Genomic DNA, 19,851 nt, shown 5'->3' on the forward strand with positions numbered 1-19,851 from the left:
TGAAGAGGTCACTTCTATAAAAGACCTTTGTATTAAGAAAAAACTAGGGACACCTGGGTGGCTCAATGGTTGAGCTTCTGCCTTCAGCTCAGGGGGTGATCCCGGGGTCCTGGGATCAAGTCCCATATCAGGCTCCCTGCTGGGAGCTTGCTTCTACCTCTGCCTGTGTCCCTGCTCTCTCTGTGTGTCTCTCATGAATAAATAAATAAAATCTTAAAAAGAAGAAAAAACTAAATAGTTCTAAATAGAAATTTAAGGTTCCAGTAAAGACACATATTGGCCATATGTTTGAAATTGATGACTTTATTGACACAAACTTTGCAATAGAAAGTGTTAATAGGATAGTAAGAATCAGTTCTTGTATCATACACACAGGAAAAAATTGCCAGATGAGTTTCCAGTAACATGGTTTAACTTCTGATCACTGTCTTTGTGAAATCCAGATTGTTCCAGGGAGGGGCAGATCATATATGTCCTTTATTCCCTTCTCCCCCAGGAGGGAGACCTTGTTTCTATATAAAACAGAGACACCCTTTCAAGTTAATAAATCCCAAACAACTTGCAGCAGTGAAGTGATGCAAAAAAACAAGGATGTAAAGAGAAATTGGTGTCGTCCATAACTGACAGCACATGAAGGGGGAAGGAACACCCCACACAGAAATACGACACATGTGCCCTGGGAGAATGAGCCCTTGAGCTTGCAGGATCATTGCCAACCTTTGGCAGCGGAAGGCTCAGCTGAGTAATGCCAGGGGGAGCATGGGAGTCACAGGTTTGGCTTTTATTTTCTTATTACTTTTTAATTTTCAGAACATGAAGTTCCCTAAAAGCCCTTTCTCAAAGTGCCACAAAATGATAGAAGTTTGGGAAAACTAGTTTTGTGTAGGGTAAAGGCTTGGGCCGTGATTAGGAGAACACCCAGATCCAGAGTGTAAGAGAGAAACCTATTCTGAATGTCAAAGTGAGTTCTGCTGCAGAGCAGTTCACTACACACACCCTACACCTTAGGGTCAAGCTTCATCCCCTAGTTATTAAATCCACTGTTACATTCAGGATGACTGGCCAGACTCCAAATCTCTTAGCATCTGCTAGGTGCCCGGTGCAGGGTTGGTACTTAGTGTTTAATGGATAAATACACAGTGTACCGAAGGGAGGGAGGGAGGGAGGAAGCAGAAGCAGTACTTGTCTGTGTTTGAGGGATAACAAAATTGGCAGGTAACAAGGCCAAGTTTCTAAATTTTAACCAACACATGTCAATTCTCTAGGCCACATTATATAAACACACACCACCAGGCTGCCTATTTCTGCTAACTATGGAGTTTATTGGTATTGTTTGGTACAACTTTAGTCCTACCTTTCCCAATCCAGGTGTGTTAACAGTCTTTTAAAAATCATGCTACGTTACTTTGGAGGAAGATACTTCCCCTTTAATGTGTTTAAAGAAATGTTAGATGATTTTAATCTATCAAGACATTTTTCACTGCCTCTGATTTCTGACCCAGTGTGCATCAGTCTAACGTCAATGTTAACACAACAAGGTTAACAATGCACACCAACCAGGTAAGGGCTTTCTAAAGTGACTCCTTCACGGGTAGCACATGATGTAGTCCTGGCGCCGAGGACAAGACGCCACGGGGAAGCCGTACGTGCTGCTGGTACGTGTGCTAGGTTATCTCCCTCTGGTGAGCTGTGTCCACGCAAATGACCCAACTGGAGAAAACAAACACTCAAGAGTGCAGGTAAGGAGAGCTGGGAAGCTCTGAAAATGTGGTGTCTGGCTGAGCCCCGGGAAGCATCCTAGGTTGGATGCGTTGACCACAGTGACCGCGACATTGCGGTGTGGAGGCTGACATGGACACCAGGATGGGGTGCATGGAAGGCAGTTGAGAAATGGGTGTGACTGCCTCACGGAGACCTCCCAACACATGCTGTGGGTGTTGATGGAGTGAGTTTGTGTGAAATTGGATCTGAATCTCGTACTGAGCTAAGGAAACATGTATAGCAGGAAATTTTCCTGTTTCTCAATTTCTCCTTTATCTGGATTTACCGTTGGGTGAAAGACAACTTTTAAGTGAACACGGTAAGCTTTCTGAAGGTGGTATTCAGCAAGAGAGAACAAAAGAGCAAGCTGACTGGAAAAGTGCACGCTACCATGGCCAGGGAGCCTAGAATCCATGTGAGCATCTTTCCCCCAGGGAATGTACTCCTACTTCTGTTTCATAGACCCACCTGTGGCTTTTGCTCACCGCTTTCACATCAGACCACAGTGCAGGAGTTGCAAAGAGGCAAACTAATTGCACATGTGCAGCTTATTACCATACACAGGTACTGCGCCAAAATGTTTACGTGGTAATTGGAGGCTGAGAATGTCCTCAAAGCCCAGGCAGCCACTGGCCTGCTGGGGAAGGCAGTCTCTCAAGGCAGCAGCATTATTCATCTTCTGCAAGGGTCACACTCTTCTTCAAGACTCTTACATGGGGTCCAGGATGTGGAGGGCACCAAAGGAGTCCATCTGCCCTTCTAGTAGCACACTCTGCTAGTTAACACAGTTCTTCGCCATCCTTCGATTTCTGTCCACCTATCGGATACTTTCTGTCACATTAATGGTAACTTCTTTTGCAGACATTCGCTTAGCATCTCTTTTAGCCTGTTAAAAAGTTTAACATCATGAATTGAGTTAGAAGAAAATATCCAAATTTGCATTCATCTCTTGAGATTGTTACACACACACACACACAGGCAGGAAGAATAACCCACAAGAATACACACACATACACTCCTTTTCAAACTCCTCATTTCTCTATTGAAACTCTAATACTGACCTAGCACAGAGCCTGGCATAAGGCGTACTCAGTAAGACACCATTGAATGAATGCATTAATTGGCTAAGGTCCATCAAAAGGTAGTGTGGAAGTTTTCACAGTTAGCTTTAATAAAACAATGAAGGAGTAGGGCTTTGGAACTGGACAGACTCTGTGGTTTTTATTTTTTAAAGATTTTATTTATTTATTCATGAGAGAGAGAGAGTGGCAGAGGGAGAAGCAGGCTCCATGCAGGGAGCCTGACATGGGACTCCATCCTGGGACTCCAGGATCACGCCCTGCCCTGAAGGCAGGCGCTAAACCGCTGAGCCACCCAGGGATCCCCAGACTCTGTGGTTTAAATACTGACTAGATAATTTCACCATGAGCAAGTTTTTTCCAAGCTAACCCTCAGTCTTCTCCTCTGTAAGTCAGGGAATAATAACAGTACCTACCTCACAAGATTATTGTAAGGATTAAATAAAGTCTTGCATTAAGGTACTCAACATAATGCCTGTCACAGAAAAAAAAAGGACCAAAAACAGATTTAGTAAATATAATAAGTAGAAAGATAGCTTATCTACTTCTAAGTGACGATAAACCAAAAATAAAAGTCCAGAATCCATATTAAATACTAAAGCATTGACTAAACAAACTGTAGGCTCTCCAACCCCTCAAGAGTAAACTTTGACTAGTAGGGAGTGATTTTGTGCCCATTCTGCTCAACGATATACTTGGAGTGAGCACGAGAGGGGTCTTGGGAGTCATCTCCATAGTGGATAGACAGACATGTGTTGTCCCATCCTCAGTCCAGAAAGACCTGCTGCCTTGCTTCTGGAAGTGCAGTCAGTGAATGACTTCCACATGTCCCACTGGGGTGCGCAGCTGCAGAAAGCCACCTCACCCTGGGTCATGCCCTTGCCATGGTGGCCCAATGTGGGGGATACAAAGGCCTGGCCATTTTGGCACAAAGCTCTGACATACCACTAGGCTCCAGAGCTCCCCATGGGGTGGGGTAAGCTGCAGCTGCTTGCACCTGGCTCACCTGCTCCCTTTGCCCACTCCTGCTTCTACGCCTCCTCTCCACAGAGGTTGATGCCCAATGAACATCCTATATAATGACATCTTGAGGTCTGCTTCCTGGAAAACACAGTCAGCCTCAGATCTGAGGGAGCATCTCCCAGGGCATGAGCACCTCCCCATGCTGGGTGTGAGTGTTGATAGATGCATGTTTTTCATATAACATGACCCCTGAATACAAGCCAACTACTTTCTCTGTAGTGCATCCAAAAAAATGATGGGCTGTTGCATCCCTGGAGAAAAATACATGGGCCTGTTTTATTTACTAGCAAATGCTATGTAGTTTGTAACCTGTCACATAAATCCTGTGCAGTAGCTGCTGGTGATGCTCCCTCTAAATTCTCTTTCCGTGCCTGGTGCATCTATCCCCCAATGGCTGTGAGTTCCAGCAGCTTACTGCCCAGAGCAGCACCCATGTTTTGAGAATTGCCCTCATCTAATTGGAGTCACCTTGCTCAGAAATGCTACAGAGGTCACACACTAATTCCTGGAGACAGCGCAAAGCCAGTATCTGATTGTTAGTGATACAAAATGCTGGCCATTTTGCCTCAAGGAGATATAAATCTAGGACACCTCCATGCTCCAGAGCCTCCATGGGACCAAGCTCCTTGCGCGATTCAGTAGGGCTCACGTATTTGCTGGACTGGGTCCCCTTCCCATCCTGCTTCCCTTACCACCATATGGGCTTCACCTGAGATGACTCTTTCAATCAACTGCTTGTACAAGAATCCTCATCTTGGGCTCTGCTTCCAGGAAACATGACCTAAGAATACTTTATGGGTGATCTGACGGTTGTTTAAGGGATAATTTTGACTACATGCAATTTTAGTCCTAACCGCTAATGCCATGAGCTAGGACATCATTGCTCCCCTCATGTTCTCAGTGCCTGGCACCATCTGAAACAGCAGGCTCCTAATTTCAGTTTGGCTGAATTAGTGGATGAATGAATGAATGAACACACTGCGCTTGTCAATACATCCTGGTTTGAACAACCAGAAGTCAATGCTGTTTAAGGATTCAGGCTTACACTCAGCTCTTCCAAGCCTGAACTGGCAACAGAGCAAGCAGTGACTTTGATGGGTTTATTTTTCCCTAAAAGCAGCGAACTCCTAAAGTCCCACAACCAATTGCACTAAAAAAAAAAAAAAAAAAAAAAAAAGTGCGGCAATTACTAGGCCAATTCCACCTGATTTGCATTTCGGGTGTTACTGCATACAAGCTTTGAGGACTAGGCATGGGATAGAGACACAGGGGCTTTATTTAAAATGAGCCAAGTTGACAGCAGCATTCCGCTTGAACTGGTGGGCAGTAAGAGAGCTTTCCAGACTAGAAATGTAAACTTTCCAAATGGTATAACTGCTTTTCTCTAGAGATACTGGCAAGATTTCAGAAAAGGTTATTAAAGATTACACACAGAAAATGCTCTGCTCTATGTCTTAGTCTGCTTTTCTAAGCTTAAAAATATAAGCAAAAATTCAATAGCTGGATGATTCTTAATTTCCTTATCTAAGAGTCCAAAGCCACAAAATAGTCATTCCCAGAACAGCTACAGAATATGTATAGTTTTAATCTCAAGCACAATGGGGTGATTTCTTTTTTTTTTCCTTTTTGCAATTTCTTAAATTTGTATATCTGAAGCCCACCTAGTGACAGTGTTCAGAGCACAAGCTTTGGAGCCTGACAGACCTGGACATAGGACAAGGCTTTGTTACCAGTTAGCTGCCACAAGCCGTGTTACTTTACCCTCTGGATCTCAGTTCCCTTACCTGAAAAATGAAATAATGCCTGATTCTTTGTGGGGCTTTTTGAGAGAATTAAGCATGTCACTCAGCATTAATAGGGTGACCAACTTTTCCCAGTTGGCCGAAGATTGGCCTATTTTATTATTTTTATTATCTTTTTAAATATTTTATTTGTTTATTTGAGATAAGGTGAGACACACACACAGAGAGAGAGAGAGAGAGAGAGAGAGAGAAAGAAAGAGCAAGAGCCAGAGGGAGAGGGAGAACCAGGCTCCCTACTGAGCAGAGAGCCCAACTTGGGGCTCAATCTCAGGACTTTGGGATCATGACCTGAGCTGAAGGCAGATGCTTAATGGACTGAACCACCTAGATGCCCCAGCTGGCCTGTTTTAAAACTGAAGTCCTCCATTCTGGAAACCTGCTCAGGCCCCTGCAAACCAAGACAGTCAGCCCAGTCAGAGCAAACATTAATTCTATTTGCAAAATGATGATGTCAAACGTACTAAATTTGAACAGAAAACCTTCTTATTCTACTGGAACTATGGCTCTTGATCCTGCTACTTCTAAACAACACCGACAGTAATCCTGTGAGGTATGCACTTGGCTAAAGGACAACTATGGTGTTGTACTCCAGTGATGGGTACAGGTTCTAAGCCATAAACAAGTCCACCTTCAAACAATCACACGATATTAACTCTATCAAGTTAAACAATTAGACCAACAAGGTATTCTCTTGGAAGTATTTTATAAAAAGAGAAGCTTTCGAGTCTGAGACACCAGCAGAAAGGCATTGCCTCTTGTACAGCAGCGCGGACATTCAGGAGGTCCGTTTTGACTAGAATCTACTTACAACTTGGAAATCTCAGACTTCAAGCCCAAATGAGAGGGAGAGAGAAGATGAGAAAGAGAATGACAATGCCAGGCTCTTTTCTCTAAAGCCCTGAGAAGTTGCTTTGCTCTCCTCCAAGAGAAGAGCTATCCACATAAATGGAACAATTATCCCATTTTGTTCTTCAGATACTGTGTATAACAGGTATTTTCCCCACTGATGTGGCTCTTAACCAGCCAATCCTTTTTTTTAAAGATTTTATTTATTTATTCATGAGAGACACAGAGAGAGAGAGAGAGAAAGAGAGAGAGAGAGAGAGAGGCAGAGACATAGGCAGAGGGAAAAGCAGGCTCCATGCAGGGAGCCTGACGTGGGACTCGATCCTGGGACTCCAGGATCATGCCCTGGGCCAAAGGCAGATGCCCAACAACTGAGCCACCCAGGCACCCCAACCAATCCTTTTTGTTTAATATCCCATTCCCTTGATTTAACTACAGGCAAAGAAAATCTGTCCCAATTGCAATTACTGGCTTAAAAACAAAACAAAACAAAAGAAAACAAAACAAATCTGGTCCCAAGTCAGTGATGAGAGAAACCTATTTGGCATCTTTTTCTTTTGTGGCTCTCTGCTAATTCAATCCTTCCCCCAGTTCTAAAATTCTTGTTTTGTGAGTTTTATCACCACTGACTCTTGTTAATGGGCCACCTCTAGTTTCCCACTCAGCTTTATAGCTTTTCTCTTCTTCCCTCTGCCTCATTTTAATTTCTGCAGGTTTAGAACTCTGTGAATCACGGACTTTAGTTCTCTTGACCCTGCCTCTTTATTTTTTTTAATTTTTATTTATTTATGATAGTCACACACGGAGAGAGAGAGTGAGAGGCAGAGACACAGGCAGAGGGAGTCACAGTCTCCATGCACCGGGAGCCCGACGTGGGATTCGATCCCGGGTCTCCAGGATCGCGCCCTAGGCCAAAGGCAGGCGCCAAACCGCTGCGCCACCCAGGGATCCCCTTGACCCTGCCTCTTTAATTAAAAGTAATTTATTGGCTGCCACTTCTCAAGGGTCACCAGATTGACTGTGATTACTTCCTGGCATCTTCAAACCCAGATGGACTTAATCTCTTGGGGTTTAGAAGTCAACAACTGGCCCATTCCCCAGTGGAAATGGGGGCAGTGTGGCTGCTCCACGAAGGCCTGGGATCAGGGCTGCAGCTCAGTCTGCTCAACCCTTTCTCACTTTCCCCTCAAATGGGAGTATAGATGTTCCCAACTTTATTTTGACTCCAGAAGTATATCTATACCTGACATGGGATCACCTGAACCTTTTTACAGTTCCTCACACACAAGGAAGAAAGGCAAGGCTTACTAAGATTATGATTTTTTTAAAAATATTTTATTTATTTGAGAGAGAGTGAGCGAGAGAGAGTGAGCGAGTGCACACAAGTGGGGGAGGGGCAGAGGGAGAGGCAGAAGCAGACTCCCCCTTGAGCAGGGAGCCTGGCGTGGGACTGGATCCCCGGACTGAGCTGAAGGCAGTCGCTTAACTGACTGAGCCACCCAGGCAGCCCCTGGGATTATGATTTATGAGACATCAATTTTTCTGTTTGAGTGTATTTTTTACTTATAAAACCAGTACATAATTATGGTAGAGAAATTCAAAGAGTAAAGGGCATGATGAAAAGTAATATTGTTCCCATGCTCTGGCCACACTTGGGCTTTCCCCTGGGGTAACCACAGCTAATGATTTCTCTTTCCCAGTATTCTTTACTTCCTTCCTGGCCTTAACTATGGTTTGAATCATATATTTGCTTGTTTTCTCATATATTTTCTACACCCTCATCAGATTATAAATGTCAAGAAGGTAGGGACCCAGTCTGTTGTGTTGACCAGAATATATCCCCAGAATATAATTTAGTGCCTATCACATAATAGATACCCAATAAATAACTTGGTGAACACATATATGAGAAGAAATCTTTAGAAAGAAGAGAAGAGATGCACTGGGAATAGCACACCTGTTTGCATTACACTGTCCTGCCCTATAACTTTCCTAGAAACTGATTGTTTCTTACACTGTCCCTGAGAGACAGAAATGGTGCTACTCCTTCTTTTCCAAAGAGGCAGTGAAAGTCACTCAAGCCAACATAATTTGCCCAAGGCCAATGTTGATATAGACGGTAGGCTGAACTGAAGATGGTGGAACTGGGTCCCACATCCAGCCTCCCACAACTCTGCCAAAGCTTACTCTGAATTCTCCACTGATTTGTTTTCGGTAATAGAAGGAAGAACATGGGGTTTGGAGGCAAACAGATCTGGGTTTACATTTGTATTTATTACTTTTGCAGCATTTCAGAATAAACAAATGCATATTTAATTTGATAGTGACTTAGGTTTAATAATTTATTATGATTGTGAATAACTCCTTCATAATTCCTTCATCCATATCCAATTAGAAGGATATTAGATACAGTGGCTGTGTCCTAGACTCAGGAATCTATAATATGAAGTTTCTAATGATTACATATCATGGTATCTTGATACATAATCTAATGATTGATAAGTATCTACTGATTGATAAGTATCTAATGATTACATATCTATGGTACTCCATTAAAGACAAAATGAACCACAATTAAAGAGTGCACGTACCTATTTTTTTTTTAAAGATTTTATTTTTTTATTCATGACAGAGAGAGGCAGAGACACAGGCAGAGGGAGAAGCGGGCTCCATGCAGGGAGCCTGATGAGGGACTCGATCCTGGGACCCCAGGATCACACCCCGGGCCAAAGGCAGGCGCCAAACCGCTGAGCCACCCAGGGATCCCTCTATTTTTTTTTTAAGTCCAACACAGTCACATGACTACTCCCTGTGCTATGCTGGCCAAATACCTAACCTTCTTGAGCCTGTTTTCCTGAGTGAGAAATGCTACTTCCCCCTTAGAGTGAGGAGTAAAGATGATGCCATATGCAGTGTGCCTGGCTCATTGTGGACACTCCCTCCTCTCTTCCTTCCCAAAAGATTAAAGACCGAGCCTAGTCAGCTGCAACTCAAGACATCTTTCTCCTGTTCAGTCAAGCCCTATTAAAGGAAGACAAGCAATAACTAACATCTAGCTGTTCCCAAATTCTGTGATTTTATTTGCTGCTGTTTCATGGCATTAATTCAAGGTCATCAGAAAACATTTGATCTTGATGACTCCACTGAGGGCCAGGATGCTAGCCTCCAAAGGCAGGGGTCAGGTCACGCCTCAGGCAAAACTCTCCAGAGCTCCCCAAGCCTGGAGTGAATCCTGTGCCCATCACAGCCCCATGCACGGTACTCAGGCTGCTCAGCATAGGGGTTTAGACCTGTCCGGTAGCAAGTGCCAAAGGAGTTACTGCTTTTCAACGTGAACCTCAGGTAGATCAAACACCAGGAAGGCAGCAGAATCTGCTTGAAAGAAGCACTGGGGATCCCACAGAACAGTCCTCAAGCACAGGATGGTGGCGCTGGAGGGGCTGGGTGGGCCTGGTGCCCTGGGAAACCTTTCTAATTCTCCAGAAGTGCTCACCAGCCGCATTCAATCAGCATGTAGTTAGCATATTCTAGGTTCATAATCCTGAATGAAGGTGGTTCGGGGGCAAAGGAGCCTGAAAGTCTTCTAATGGAATTGGCTTTTCTACAGACCCTTAAACAGATGAGTCTTGAAATTCTTCAGCTATATAAGGTAGCTGCATGTGCGGAGGTAGTGAGAATCACCACACACACACACACACACACACACACACACACACACCCCCTCCACATCCCTATACTGCTAATTGCCTCCTTTTCCCAGACTCGAACTAGAACGTGCATCAAAGTGCCCATCTGGCAGGTACCCCTCTCTGGTTTTCTTCAATGGGTTCCTTTGTTGTCTCCCTCCTTTTAATGTCACGTTTGTGTTTTCCTAGGAGAAACTCATATTTACTTTCCAAACTCTTCTCGTGTATCTCCTCTCGCCACAACCCAGGAGAAATTCTGGGCTTCTCCCAGCCTCCTTGCTGGATGAGGCCCCCCTGTTTGGCCACAGCCATCTCTGCAAGGCTTCTCCCATCTTTCCCGGACCGGACCTTGCCTCGCTGGCACCCAGACCCCGGGTGTGGGGGGAGCGGGAGCAGAAGGAGGAAGCTTCTCGGCCTGGAGTCAGTCGGGACATCAGTGAAGTGCTCAGTGCGGTCTGGCCACTTGGCCAAGGATAATAAAGTAACTCAAAACGACACAGCTTCGGAAGACATGAGGGCTCCTTGGGAGGCTCGAGGCCTGTCTGCTCAGAGCTGTATCCACACATACATTTCCACCTTGGCCAAATACCTGAGGAGATAGTTCTAGGGGGAGGAAAACAGAGTCCCAAGGCTGAGGAAATGGCACTTTCAGATTTGAAAGCAAATGTTTGGAGGCAGCCCCGAGTTCCTGAGCAGTTAACCAGCGGGAGAGGATAAGCAGCTAGAGAACTTCCTCTTGTGTTTTGGTCGAGCTCAGGGCAGGAGCCGGAGGGAAGAAGACCCAGTCAAGGATTTCTCAGATGCTGAGATGTCAGAAAGGTCCCAAGTGACTGGAAGAAATCAAGACACAGTACAGAAAGAGAAAGAGCCCTCCCGGAGACAGGTCCCATTTGCTAAAGATCGTGGTTGTCACATTCCTTTTTGCCAGGTAGCACCTATTAACACCAGGCCTGAGACAGGGGCTGAGGGAAGCTATGGTTGGTTTGATGGGACACGAAGTGGAGAGGGGGTCAGAACAGGAGATGCTGCTGCTCACAGCCATTAGCACCATCAGTTGTCCCCATCACCTTTCGGAAAGCAATCTGAACTGTGGGAAGGCGTCTGTGTTGAAGGGAGAAGTTGCTAGCCCCCACTCCTGGCCTGTTATTTCCTGGAAATAAATGGCACTATTTCAAATCGGCAAAGCTTTTGTTCATTTATTCTGTATTATCTGCGTGCCCAGCTTCACCCGTATTAAAATTGGCAGCTGCTTCAGAGCAAAGGGCTTGTGCTCCTTTTTCACTCCTGTATCCTTGGCATCACAAAAGTGCCTGGAAACCTAGAAGGCACTCAGGGGAAGAACAGCACATGAATGAATCCAAGGAATGCTTATAGGACCTGAGGAGAATGTTTTCCAGGTCTAGGAAGGATTGCCTTTAACACACAGACTTGTTTTATAAATCAGATTTAGGCAGGTGCATAAAGATTCGTGCTTCATGACAAGTTTTTCTAGAGAAAGAAAGCTCTTAAGAAGTGCCAAAAAACCATCAGCCAGGTGGCTGGATGATGTAGAGGAGAATGCTGTGAAGTAGTAGTAGGTCATCTTGGGAGAGTTGAGGAAGAGGGAAGTCACTGAAAGTGCCGGAAGCTTTAGCCCAGAGTATAGGAGACCAGGGAGGAAGAGATAAGATGTCAAAGGCCCCGGAGGGTTCAGGCAGAAAATGATTTTCGTTGAGCGGATTCATAGCTGAGAGCTGTGTGGATACAAGATAGCTCTGCTGACAGAAGCTTCAGTCAGAGGTAAACTTGTCCTGTAAACTGACACTGTCAATAGAAAACCTCTGCCATGGCTTTTGAGGGATTCAAGATGTCCGGTGGCTAGTGAGATCCCAGGACGTCAGCAAATGTCTGGACACTCAGACCTCAAGCTCTCTGCCCCCTGCTCTTATTTGGGAAGTGGCTACAACACAGGCATTGCTCACTGAATTGTGAAAACAACCTGCGTGGACGGCTTATCAGCGGGTGTCACCTGCTCCTGGAGCTGAGCTGCTCAGGGGGCAAAGGCCCTGGCCCCCCTGCCCTGGGGGAGCGCTCTCCCACGCGTGTGTGCTGGGGGAACTGCTCTGAAGAGCCATCACCGGTGTTTGGTTCCATTGGGCTGTGGTGCTGTGTGCCTAACCATGCCCTGCTAATCCTTGCTGGCTTCCTTAGGGCACTTCTCAGTTTACAAAGAGCAGGCCCATCTGTTCTCTCATCGTGGTATTATTTCCATTGTGTGGGTAAGGAACCTGAGACTCAGAGATTAAGTAGTTCTTGCCAGGCCACTTAGTTAAGGAGCATTAGAGCTGAATTTGCAACAGGTTTTCTAACCAAGGGTTAGAGAGGTAACTCACTCATGTGACAAGAATTCCATTATTAGAGAACCAGTTGTGGCCTCAGGAAACAGGTGGCGCTGGCCTGTGGGGACAGGACCAGTAAATTTTGACGGGGGTGGGTTTGGACAATCAGCACCAGGTAAGCAGTGGATTTGGAGGGTGGGCCATGGTGCAGATGAGGAAGTGGAAGAGGGGCGGGAGGAGGAGGAGAAAGCAGATCCTGGTGAGCCTACCAAGGGCATTCTTTCTGGTGGGAGGAGCCAGGGCCAGTGTGGGGAGCACCCCCCACCACCACCACACACACACACACAGCAGCTCTGGGAGAAAGGAAAGAATCCAAAGGATGCCAGCTGGCTCTGGGATGCCATAGCCCCGCTTCTTCTTCAACACTAACAGTCTGAGGGTGATGCTGGCACCACATGCTGCAATGACAGCCCCCCTTGGGGACTCTCCCACTGCCTGCCTTGGTGGGGAGGGTAGGAGGTAAGATGCTGGCTTGTCTTCTGCCACACCATACTGATCTTCTCTCTCCTTCCCTGTCAACCCTGAGCCCTGCTGATTGCCTGGCCCAAAACTGGTTCCTGTGACCAGTACAATCCTCAGTGTCAAGATGGTGAGAGCTGTGCTGAAGGGATCCTCGAACAAAGCTATATTTATGCAAACACATGCTGCCCTTAGAGTGCAGATAGTAAGGGCCCATTTCTACTGATTCAACAAAACACGGCAGCCCTCAAGGAAGGGGTTGGGGTATGGTGGGGTCCTGCTATCTTCTTTGTAACAATTTTCACATGGGTGGGGTAGAAAATCTCCACTGGCAAGGTGAGCCATCACTGCTCCTTCCCTGGGTACCATTTCAGCTGGGCCCTGTTCGAGGAGCAGCTCCCCCCTTCTCCTGAACCAAGTGGGTTCTGTGGCTGTGACCTACCTCCATGGTCCGAAGGCCATTCTGTTTCTGGGTCAGAGGGCCTGAGGTGAGGCTCTGGGGATTCGGGCACTGGGTCCCACAGCTCATCTTCTTCTCTGGGTTGGATATTCCACCTGGGGCTGCAGATCGGGGTATACCATTGGAGGACAGTCCATCTTCCAGCATACCTTGGGGAGGGAAACAGAGAATGGCACTGGAGTCTGGCACATGACAGTTGCTACAATCCCCAAGAATGTGGGGAAAAAGCTACAAAGAGGAAATAAGTCACAGAATCCCACCATGCAGAACTACTCTTTTCTAAAAGAACATATGTGTGCGATATATATATAATACACACATATATGTTATAGTAGGCTCTACACCCAGGGTGGAGCCAATGTGGGGATTGAACTCACAATCCAGAGATCAAGAGTCACACACGCCTAACCGACTGAGCCACCCAGACACCCCTTTGTGTGTGTGTGTGGGGGGGGGGATTTTGACAAAAATGAGACCCTAAAATAATTTCATAACCTGAAATTTTTACTTAAAAATACATCAGTGCCATTTTTCCATGCAATTCAATAATGTGCCATCAGTTTTCACACACTTAGTCTGCCATTGTATGGATGTGTCACCATCGGTTTATTTTTTTTATTCTTTTAAAGTAAGCTCTATGCCCAACGTGGGGCTTGAACTCATGACCCCAAGATCAAGAATTGGATGCTCTACTGACTGAGCCAGCCAGGCACCCTGTGTCATCATTTATTTAATCCCCTCTCGTTGGTTATTTGTTTTCACAGTAAATGTGACTGTGATTGAAACTCCTTGGGGTAAAGCTTTATTCTTAATTACTTCCTTAAGGTAAATTCCTACAAGTGGAACTGCTGGTTTGAAGGTGATACAGAGTTTTTTACACAACTGGACTGAGAATATGTTCATTCCATAACAAATGCCAGGACATTATAGGATGAGGCTTAAATAAATAGCCTCACTGAAAAGCAAGAGGGCTACATGGAGGAGTATGTGGATGAGAAGCACCTGACTGAAAAGACAAGAGGTGGCCCAGGATACAGGGGCATGAGCAGGTGTGAGGCAAAAAGCAGGAAGATGCTCGGCAGTAGCCACAGGGCGGCCTGTGGCAACCAGGTAGACTGGCCATCTTACCCTGCACCCCCAGCTGCTCAGGCTGGTCAGCAGTCATGGAGCAGTCTGTGAGGTGGCATATGGTGACATAATAAATACATATTTGGTGTTTTCCCCCAGTTCCTTCCTGAGTGACAGAGGTGACAGAGGCATCTTTTGTTATAACATTTAGTTTTTGCTCCAATTCATGACACAGAGCTCCTAAATGTCTTAGAATTTTGCGAATGAGAGGGGAGAGAGGAGCACCATTTATTCTAATGAAGCAACTCTCCGGGGTCCCCTTGATAGCTTCAGGATAGGGACCTCGTGCCAGAAAGACCTAATCTTGCCTAGGAGCTTGGGCCTCTCAGCCCCACCTCTCAAACTCTGAGGATGGGGGAGAGGCTGGAGACTGAGTCATTTGATCATGCCTACATGGATGAAACTTCCAATTAAAAAAAAAAACTAAATAACAATATTTAGGGAGCTTCCAGGTTGGCAAAAGCATCTATGTGCCAGGAGGGTGACAAACACCAACTCCACAGGAACAGAATGCACTTATGAATCTTCTAGATCTTGCCCTATATCCTCTTCACCTAGCTGTTCATTTGTATCCTTCATAATATCCTTTACAATAAACTGGCAAACATAAGTAATGTGTCCCTGAATTCTGTGAGCCATATTAGTAAATTACTGAACCTGAGGAGGGGCTAAAGAACCCCAACATATAGCTGGCTGGTCAGAAGTACAGGTGACAACCTAGGACTTAAGATTGGCATCTGAAGTGGGGGGCAGTCTTGTGGGGACAGGCCCTTCACCTGTGGGGGCTGTGCTGACTCTAGGCAGTGGGTGTCAGAACTGAACTGAATTGTGGTGTCCAAAGAGTTGGAGAATTGGTTGATTTGGGTGGGGGGAAATCCCACATGTTTGGTGTCAGAAGTGTAAGTAGAAACAGTACAGAGAGGTGCCTGGCTCAGAGAGAAGGGCAGGACTCTTTGGGGCTGGTGACACCTGAGAGAACAAGAACAAGAAAGAGAAAATCCATGCCACGACAGCTGGCTCTCTGAAAACAGTGCCAAGGCTTAGGCTGGTAGCAGTTTCCAACCCTGCCTTCCAAGTGGACTTCTCAAGTAGGTGCAGCTGACATGCTCACAGGAAATTTCAGTTACAGAAATTAGCACCAAAACAAGAATAAACAAACATCTGAAGGCGGCCAACACTGTAAAAGAGAGACAGCAAACTTTAGGGCAGAGACCCCACAGGAAATGTAGCTAACAATGTAAGCAGCAGCAAATTTTAAATGAGTGTAATTAATCTGCCCAAAAAACTGAGGGAAGATAAGGTAAACACAAAATGAGGACAAAAGTGACCAAAAAGGTTCAAATAGAGATATTTGAAATAATCATTTTAACCATTGAGATGAATTTTTAAAAACTCAGTAGCAGAGCTGAATAGCAGGAAAAACATAAAGAGCAAGTTAGTGAGCTGCCCTAGGGATTCTCCTGGAAGGAGCAAGTGAGAGTATGAAAAACACGTTGGGAACACAGGATCAAAATCCAGACATTACAATCTCAATCTAATAGCAGTTCCAGAAGGAGAGAGTAGAGAAAAATGAAGGGAAGCAATATTCACATATGTAATAGTATTTCTCAAAACTGAAGAAAGCTGTGAAACCCCAAATCGAAACAGTCTACCAGACATTTGGCAAGACAAATAAAAAGAAAACCCAACCCAGACAGATCTTATAATTCAAACACTATCAATAACAAGAAAAGCTTCAGAAGAGGGAAAACGAAAACAAAAACAAAACAAAAAATCTCAAAAATGAGATTGACATTAGAATTCTAATCAACAACCAATGAATGTAAGAAAATATGGAACAGTGATTTCAAGATTTCAAAGGATATGCACGTTGTAAAATCTTCTGCAATATACTGCCAGATTTACCTCTACCAATCTTTCTCCAGTTACCCTACTGCCCTCTGCCAACAGTATATGAAATGGCAATATTCCCCAAACCATCACAGACTCTGAATGTTTTCTTTTTTTGTTTTTCATCTTTCCCAATTTAAGAAGCAAAATAAAGTATCTCATTGCTTGGATTTACATGGCTTGATTTACTAGAGGTATTATTTATATGCCTATTGGCTAATTGTGTTGTTGTTGTTTTTTTAAATTGCTGAATCACTTGCCTATCTTTTTTGGGGGGTGTTAGCTTGGGTTTGCTCCTAATTAAACTTAAGGGAAACAAACCAAATCCTTTCCCAGAGTGTTGAGAAATTATTTGCCGGGAGGCACGCATCAGAACACAGTACGTTTGATTCACAAAGAGAGGGGGTTGGTTGACTAGGCACAGCTGGTGAGGTCACAGTCCCAACACAGCCGGGGAAACAGTGATCCAGGGAACACACACGTCCACATGTTACCCACCTGTTTGCAAAATGCTATGAGGCTCTCAACTGTGGCAATGGGATAGAAATCAGAATTCAAAATGTCAACAGAAAATGGCTGGGCTCGAGCTTCCTGGCTGGCAGGCTGTGATACACTGGGACACCGTGGATGTGTGTCCGATGTGCAGAGACATTGATTCTCTCAGCTTGGCTTGCCCTATATCTTTGTGGCCCCCTTCCTCCATCAGCCTGCCCTCCCGTCCCTTCTCATCTTCCCTCCATGTTACACCCAAAGGGCCTCAAATGCACCAGCATGGACACCCTAGCACACATATTCATTCTCCGTCTCTGCTGCTCCCTGCAGACAGCTGCCTCTTGGCCCAGCAGAGCGCTAACCTGAATCAGAAGAGGCCCATGAAAATCCAGGAAGCAGGCTTGGTGTGATTTGGGCTGGTAATTCCAGAGCCCCAGCACCCGCAGAAGAGTCTCGAACAGAGCTTCTCATTGTGGTCCAGGGATGAAACTGTTGTTGCTGGTCTGCTGCGGCTTAAGTTAAAAACTGAATGCGAGCACTTAGAAATTTCTATGGCACTTGACATTGCCGGAACATCTGAAGATGAACCGGTGTGACTGAACTTCTCTGATTTAATAGGAGATAGACCAGTTCCAGGGCTGGCAAACTTACATGGTGAGTCCCAAGTGGTGTGAGCCAAGTATTAGTCATGCATAGTAAGACGACGTGTTTGTCTGTGATGGACTCAAGGGGGAAAAGCAAATGATCCTGAAGGAGGGTTGGGGACTTGGTCAGATATGTCCCCCGGGCCCATGGATAACTTGCCCCGCAGGGAAGAGTGGGGACAAGTGGAGTAGGGGCAGAAAGGAGGAAGACAGAAGCTTCACCTACCTTAGTCTAGGGTAGAACTGCCTTCAGCTCTTGGGGTTAATGAGTGGGACTCAAGGCTAACTAGTACTGCCTTGACTGCTTACCACAGTGAGCCATATGAATGTTACCATTTTTTATGCTGTGCATGACTTGGTATCTGGATTAAAGGTAGGTAAGAGGCATTACTGAGCCACCCACAGAATGTACCATGGTGCTTCCAGCCTGGGTAGGGATGGCCATCCCCTTGTCTTACTCTAAGGCATTCAAGACGTGTATCTGAACCTAATCCTCCCCATGCCCATGGTCAGGCCTCTGTGGGGTTTAGTGGACATGGAATACAGCTCCCTTCCTTCTCCCCCTACCGCCCTTAGAGCCCCCTTTCCTTATGCAATCTAGTTGCTAACTGAGGAGGAGGAAGGCAAGACAGAAAAAAGAGGGGCACCTCGGTGGCTCAGCGTTGAGCATCTGCCTTTGGCTCGGGTCATTATCCTGGGGTCCTGGGTTCGGGCCCCACATCGGGCTCCTGCTGAGAAGCAGGAAGCCTGCTTCTCCCTCTGCCTATGTCTCTGCCTCTCTGTGTCTCTCATGAATAAATAAAAAAAATATTTTTTAAAGATAGAAAAAGGAGGCTGAGGGCACCAGGCGCCAAGAGCAGGCAGTGGAGAACACATCCCAGGAAGGCAGATAGGCAAAAGGAAGTGGAACCAAGCATGAGTCAGAGCTCTAAGCCTTGGCAAATGCTCCAGTGTTCCATAGAATTTCACTTACAAGCCACAAAATAAAAGATAAAATTCTTAAGAAATTCAAGAATGCTGCAGAGCATTAAATTCTAAGCACAGAGCCCCTTCTGAGCTGAGCAGCTGGTGGCACACCCATGAAGCCAGGCCTGCCAATACTGAAAGATCAAAGCAGAGCTGCTGTGGCTAAGGTACAAAGGCCACTCCTTCATTCTCAGCAGCTCCTCCATTCCCTGGGCATCCCTGCTGAGCCTCAGGGTTCCTAGAAACACAACTGTAAAATCATTCATTTGGTCCAGTGTTTTCCATTTTCATTGGTGGCTAATTGAAAATTAGAACTCTGATTTCTTTAATCCCCAATCCAGGGACTTCCTCATTGATTAAATAGGAATAAGAATTAAAAAAAAAAAAAAAAGGAATAACAATTCCTACTTTATAGGCTATTGTAAGGATTAAATAAGATGACATATATAAATATTACATGTTTGCCACATACATTGTACTTATTTTTATATGTCCCAATATCAGCTGTCTTGTCTCGGCATGGTGCCCCTCTCCACTAGCCACATTAGTACAAACTTGATTTGTGAGTCATACAATTGGTGCCCATGTAGTGCCAAAGGAGTGGCCCCTAGAGCTTGATAAATAAGCAGAGAAGCTAACAGTGAGCAGGGGTCATCTGCCCATTGTGGTCAAGAGATAACAGCAAGGGGTCAGGAATATGGGGTCATTTACTGTTACTACTGCCTGCAATAAACCAAGTGATTATGCTGCATGGATTTAATCTAACTTGTATTTTTGAGTTCCAAAAATAATAGAGTCGATGTCAGAAAATTAGTGAACTATAGAAAATCACAAGGGAAGAATAATTTTTACCTCATCATCCAGAGCTGTCTCCTGTTAACAGGGGGGTAAGATGTCCTAGCAGATGCTATTGGAGTCCATCCAGGTCCACCTGCCTGGCCCCTGCACCCATCCCCTAGCTGCAGTGGATGTTGGCGGCTAATAGCTCTTAGCTGCCCTCTTCTCCTAAGGCTTGCCCCTGGCTGAGAGAAGTGTCCCCTTACCAGGAAAGGCCTGGCTGGTTACATTCAGGCACAGCTCAGGGCCGATAACCAACTAAAAGTGTTGGGGGAGAGGAGGGCCGTACAACACCCAGCCCCCTTGCCTCTGAGCAGGACAGTTCTGTTCCTTTGCTCCTCAGCAACCCATTGGATCAGGCTAAGATGAGACCAATCCTGAAACCTCATCCCTGCCCAGC

General features: G+C 45.6%; 1 protein-coding gene across 6 annotated transcripts in view; it reads right to left on the reverse strand.

Annotated features, from left to right (window-relative positions):
• Positions 1 to 285: 285 nt before the first annotated feature.
• The window catches only part of BAALC (BAALC binder of MAP3K1 and KLF4), an 81,236-nt gene continuing 61,670 nt past the window's right edge, over positions 286 to 19,851 (reverse strand). For 3 of the 6 annotated variants that reach the window (XM_072734115.1, XM_072734114.1, XM_072734116.1), the window contains exons 2-4: positions 13,477 to 13,643; positions 3,257 to 3,315; positions 286 to 2,647 (exon numbers count right to left, since the gene is read on the reverse strand). In XM_072734115.1, coding sequence (XP_072590216.1) covers positions 3,304 to 3,315; positions 13,477 to 13,643 — 179 coding nt within the window. In that variant the 3' untranslated portion in view covers positions 286 to 2,647; positions 3,257 to 3,303. The remainder of the gene's footprint in view (positions 2,648 to 3,256; positions 3,316 to 13,476; positions 13,644 to 19,851) is intronic. The other 3 variants (XM_072734112.1, XM_072734113.1, XM_072734117.1) reach the window with 2 other exon arrangements.

Source organism: Vulpes vulpes, chromosome 13, assembly GCF_048418805.1.
Source record: "Vulpes vulpes isolate BD-2025 chromosome 13, VulVul3, whole genome shotgun sequence".
NCBI classification, from domain to species: Eukaryota; Metazoa; Chordata; class Mammalia; order Carnivora; family Canidae; genus Vulpes; species Vulpes vulpes.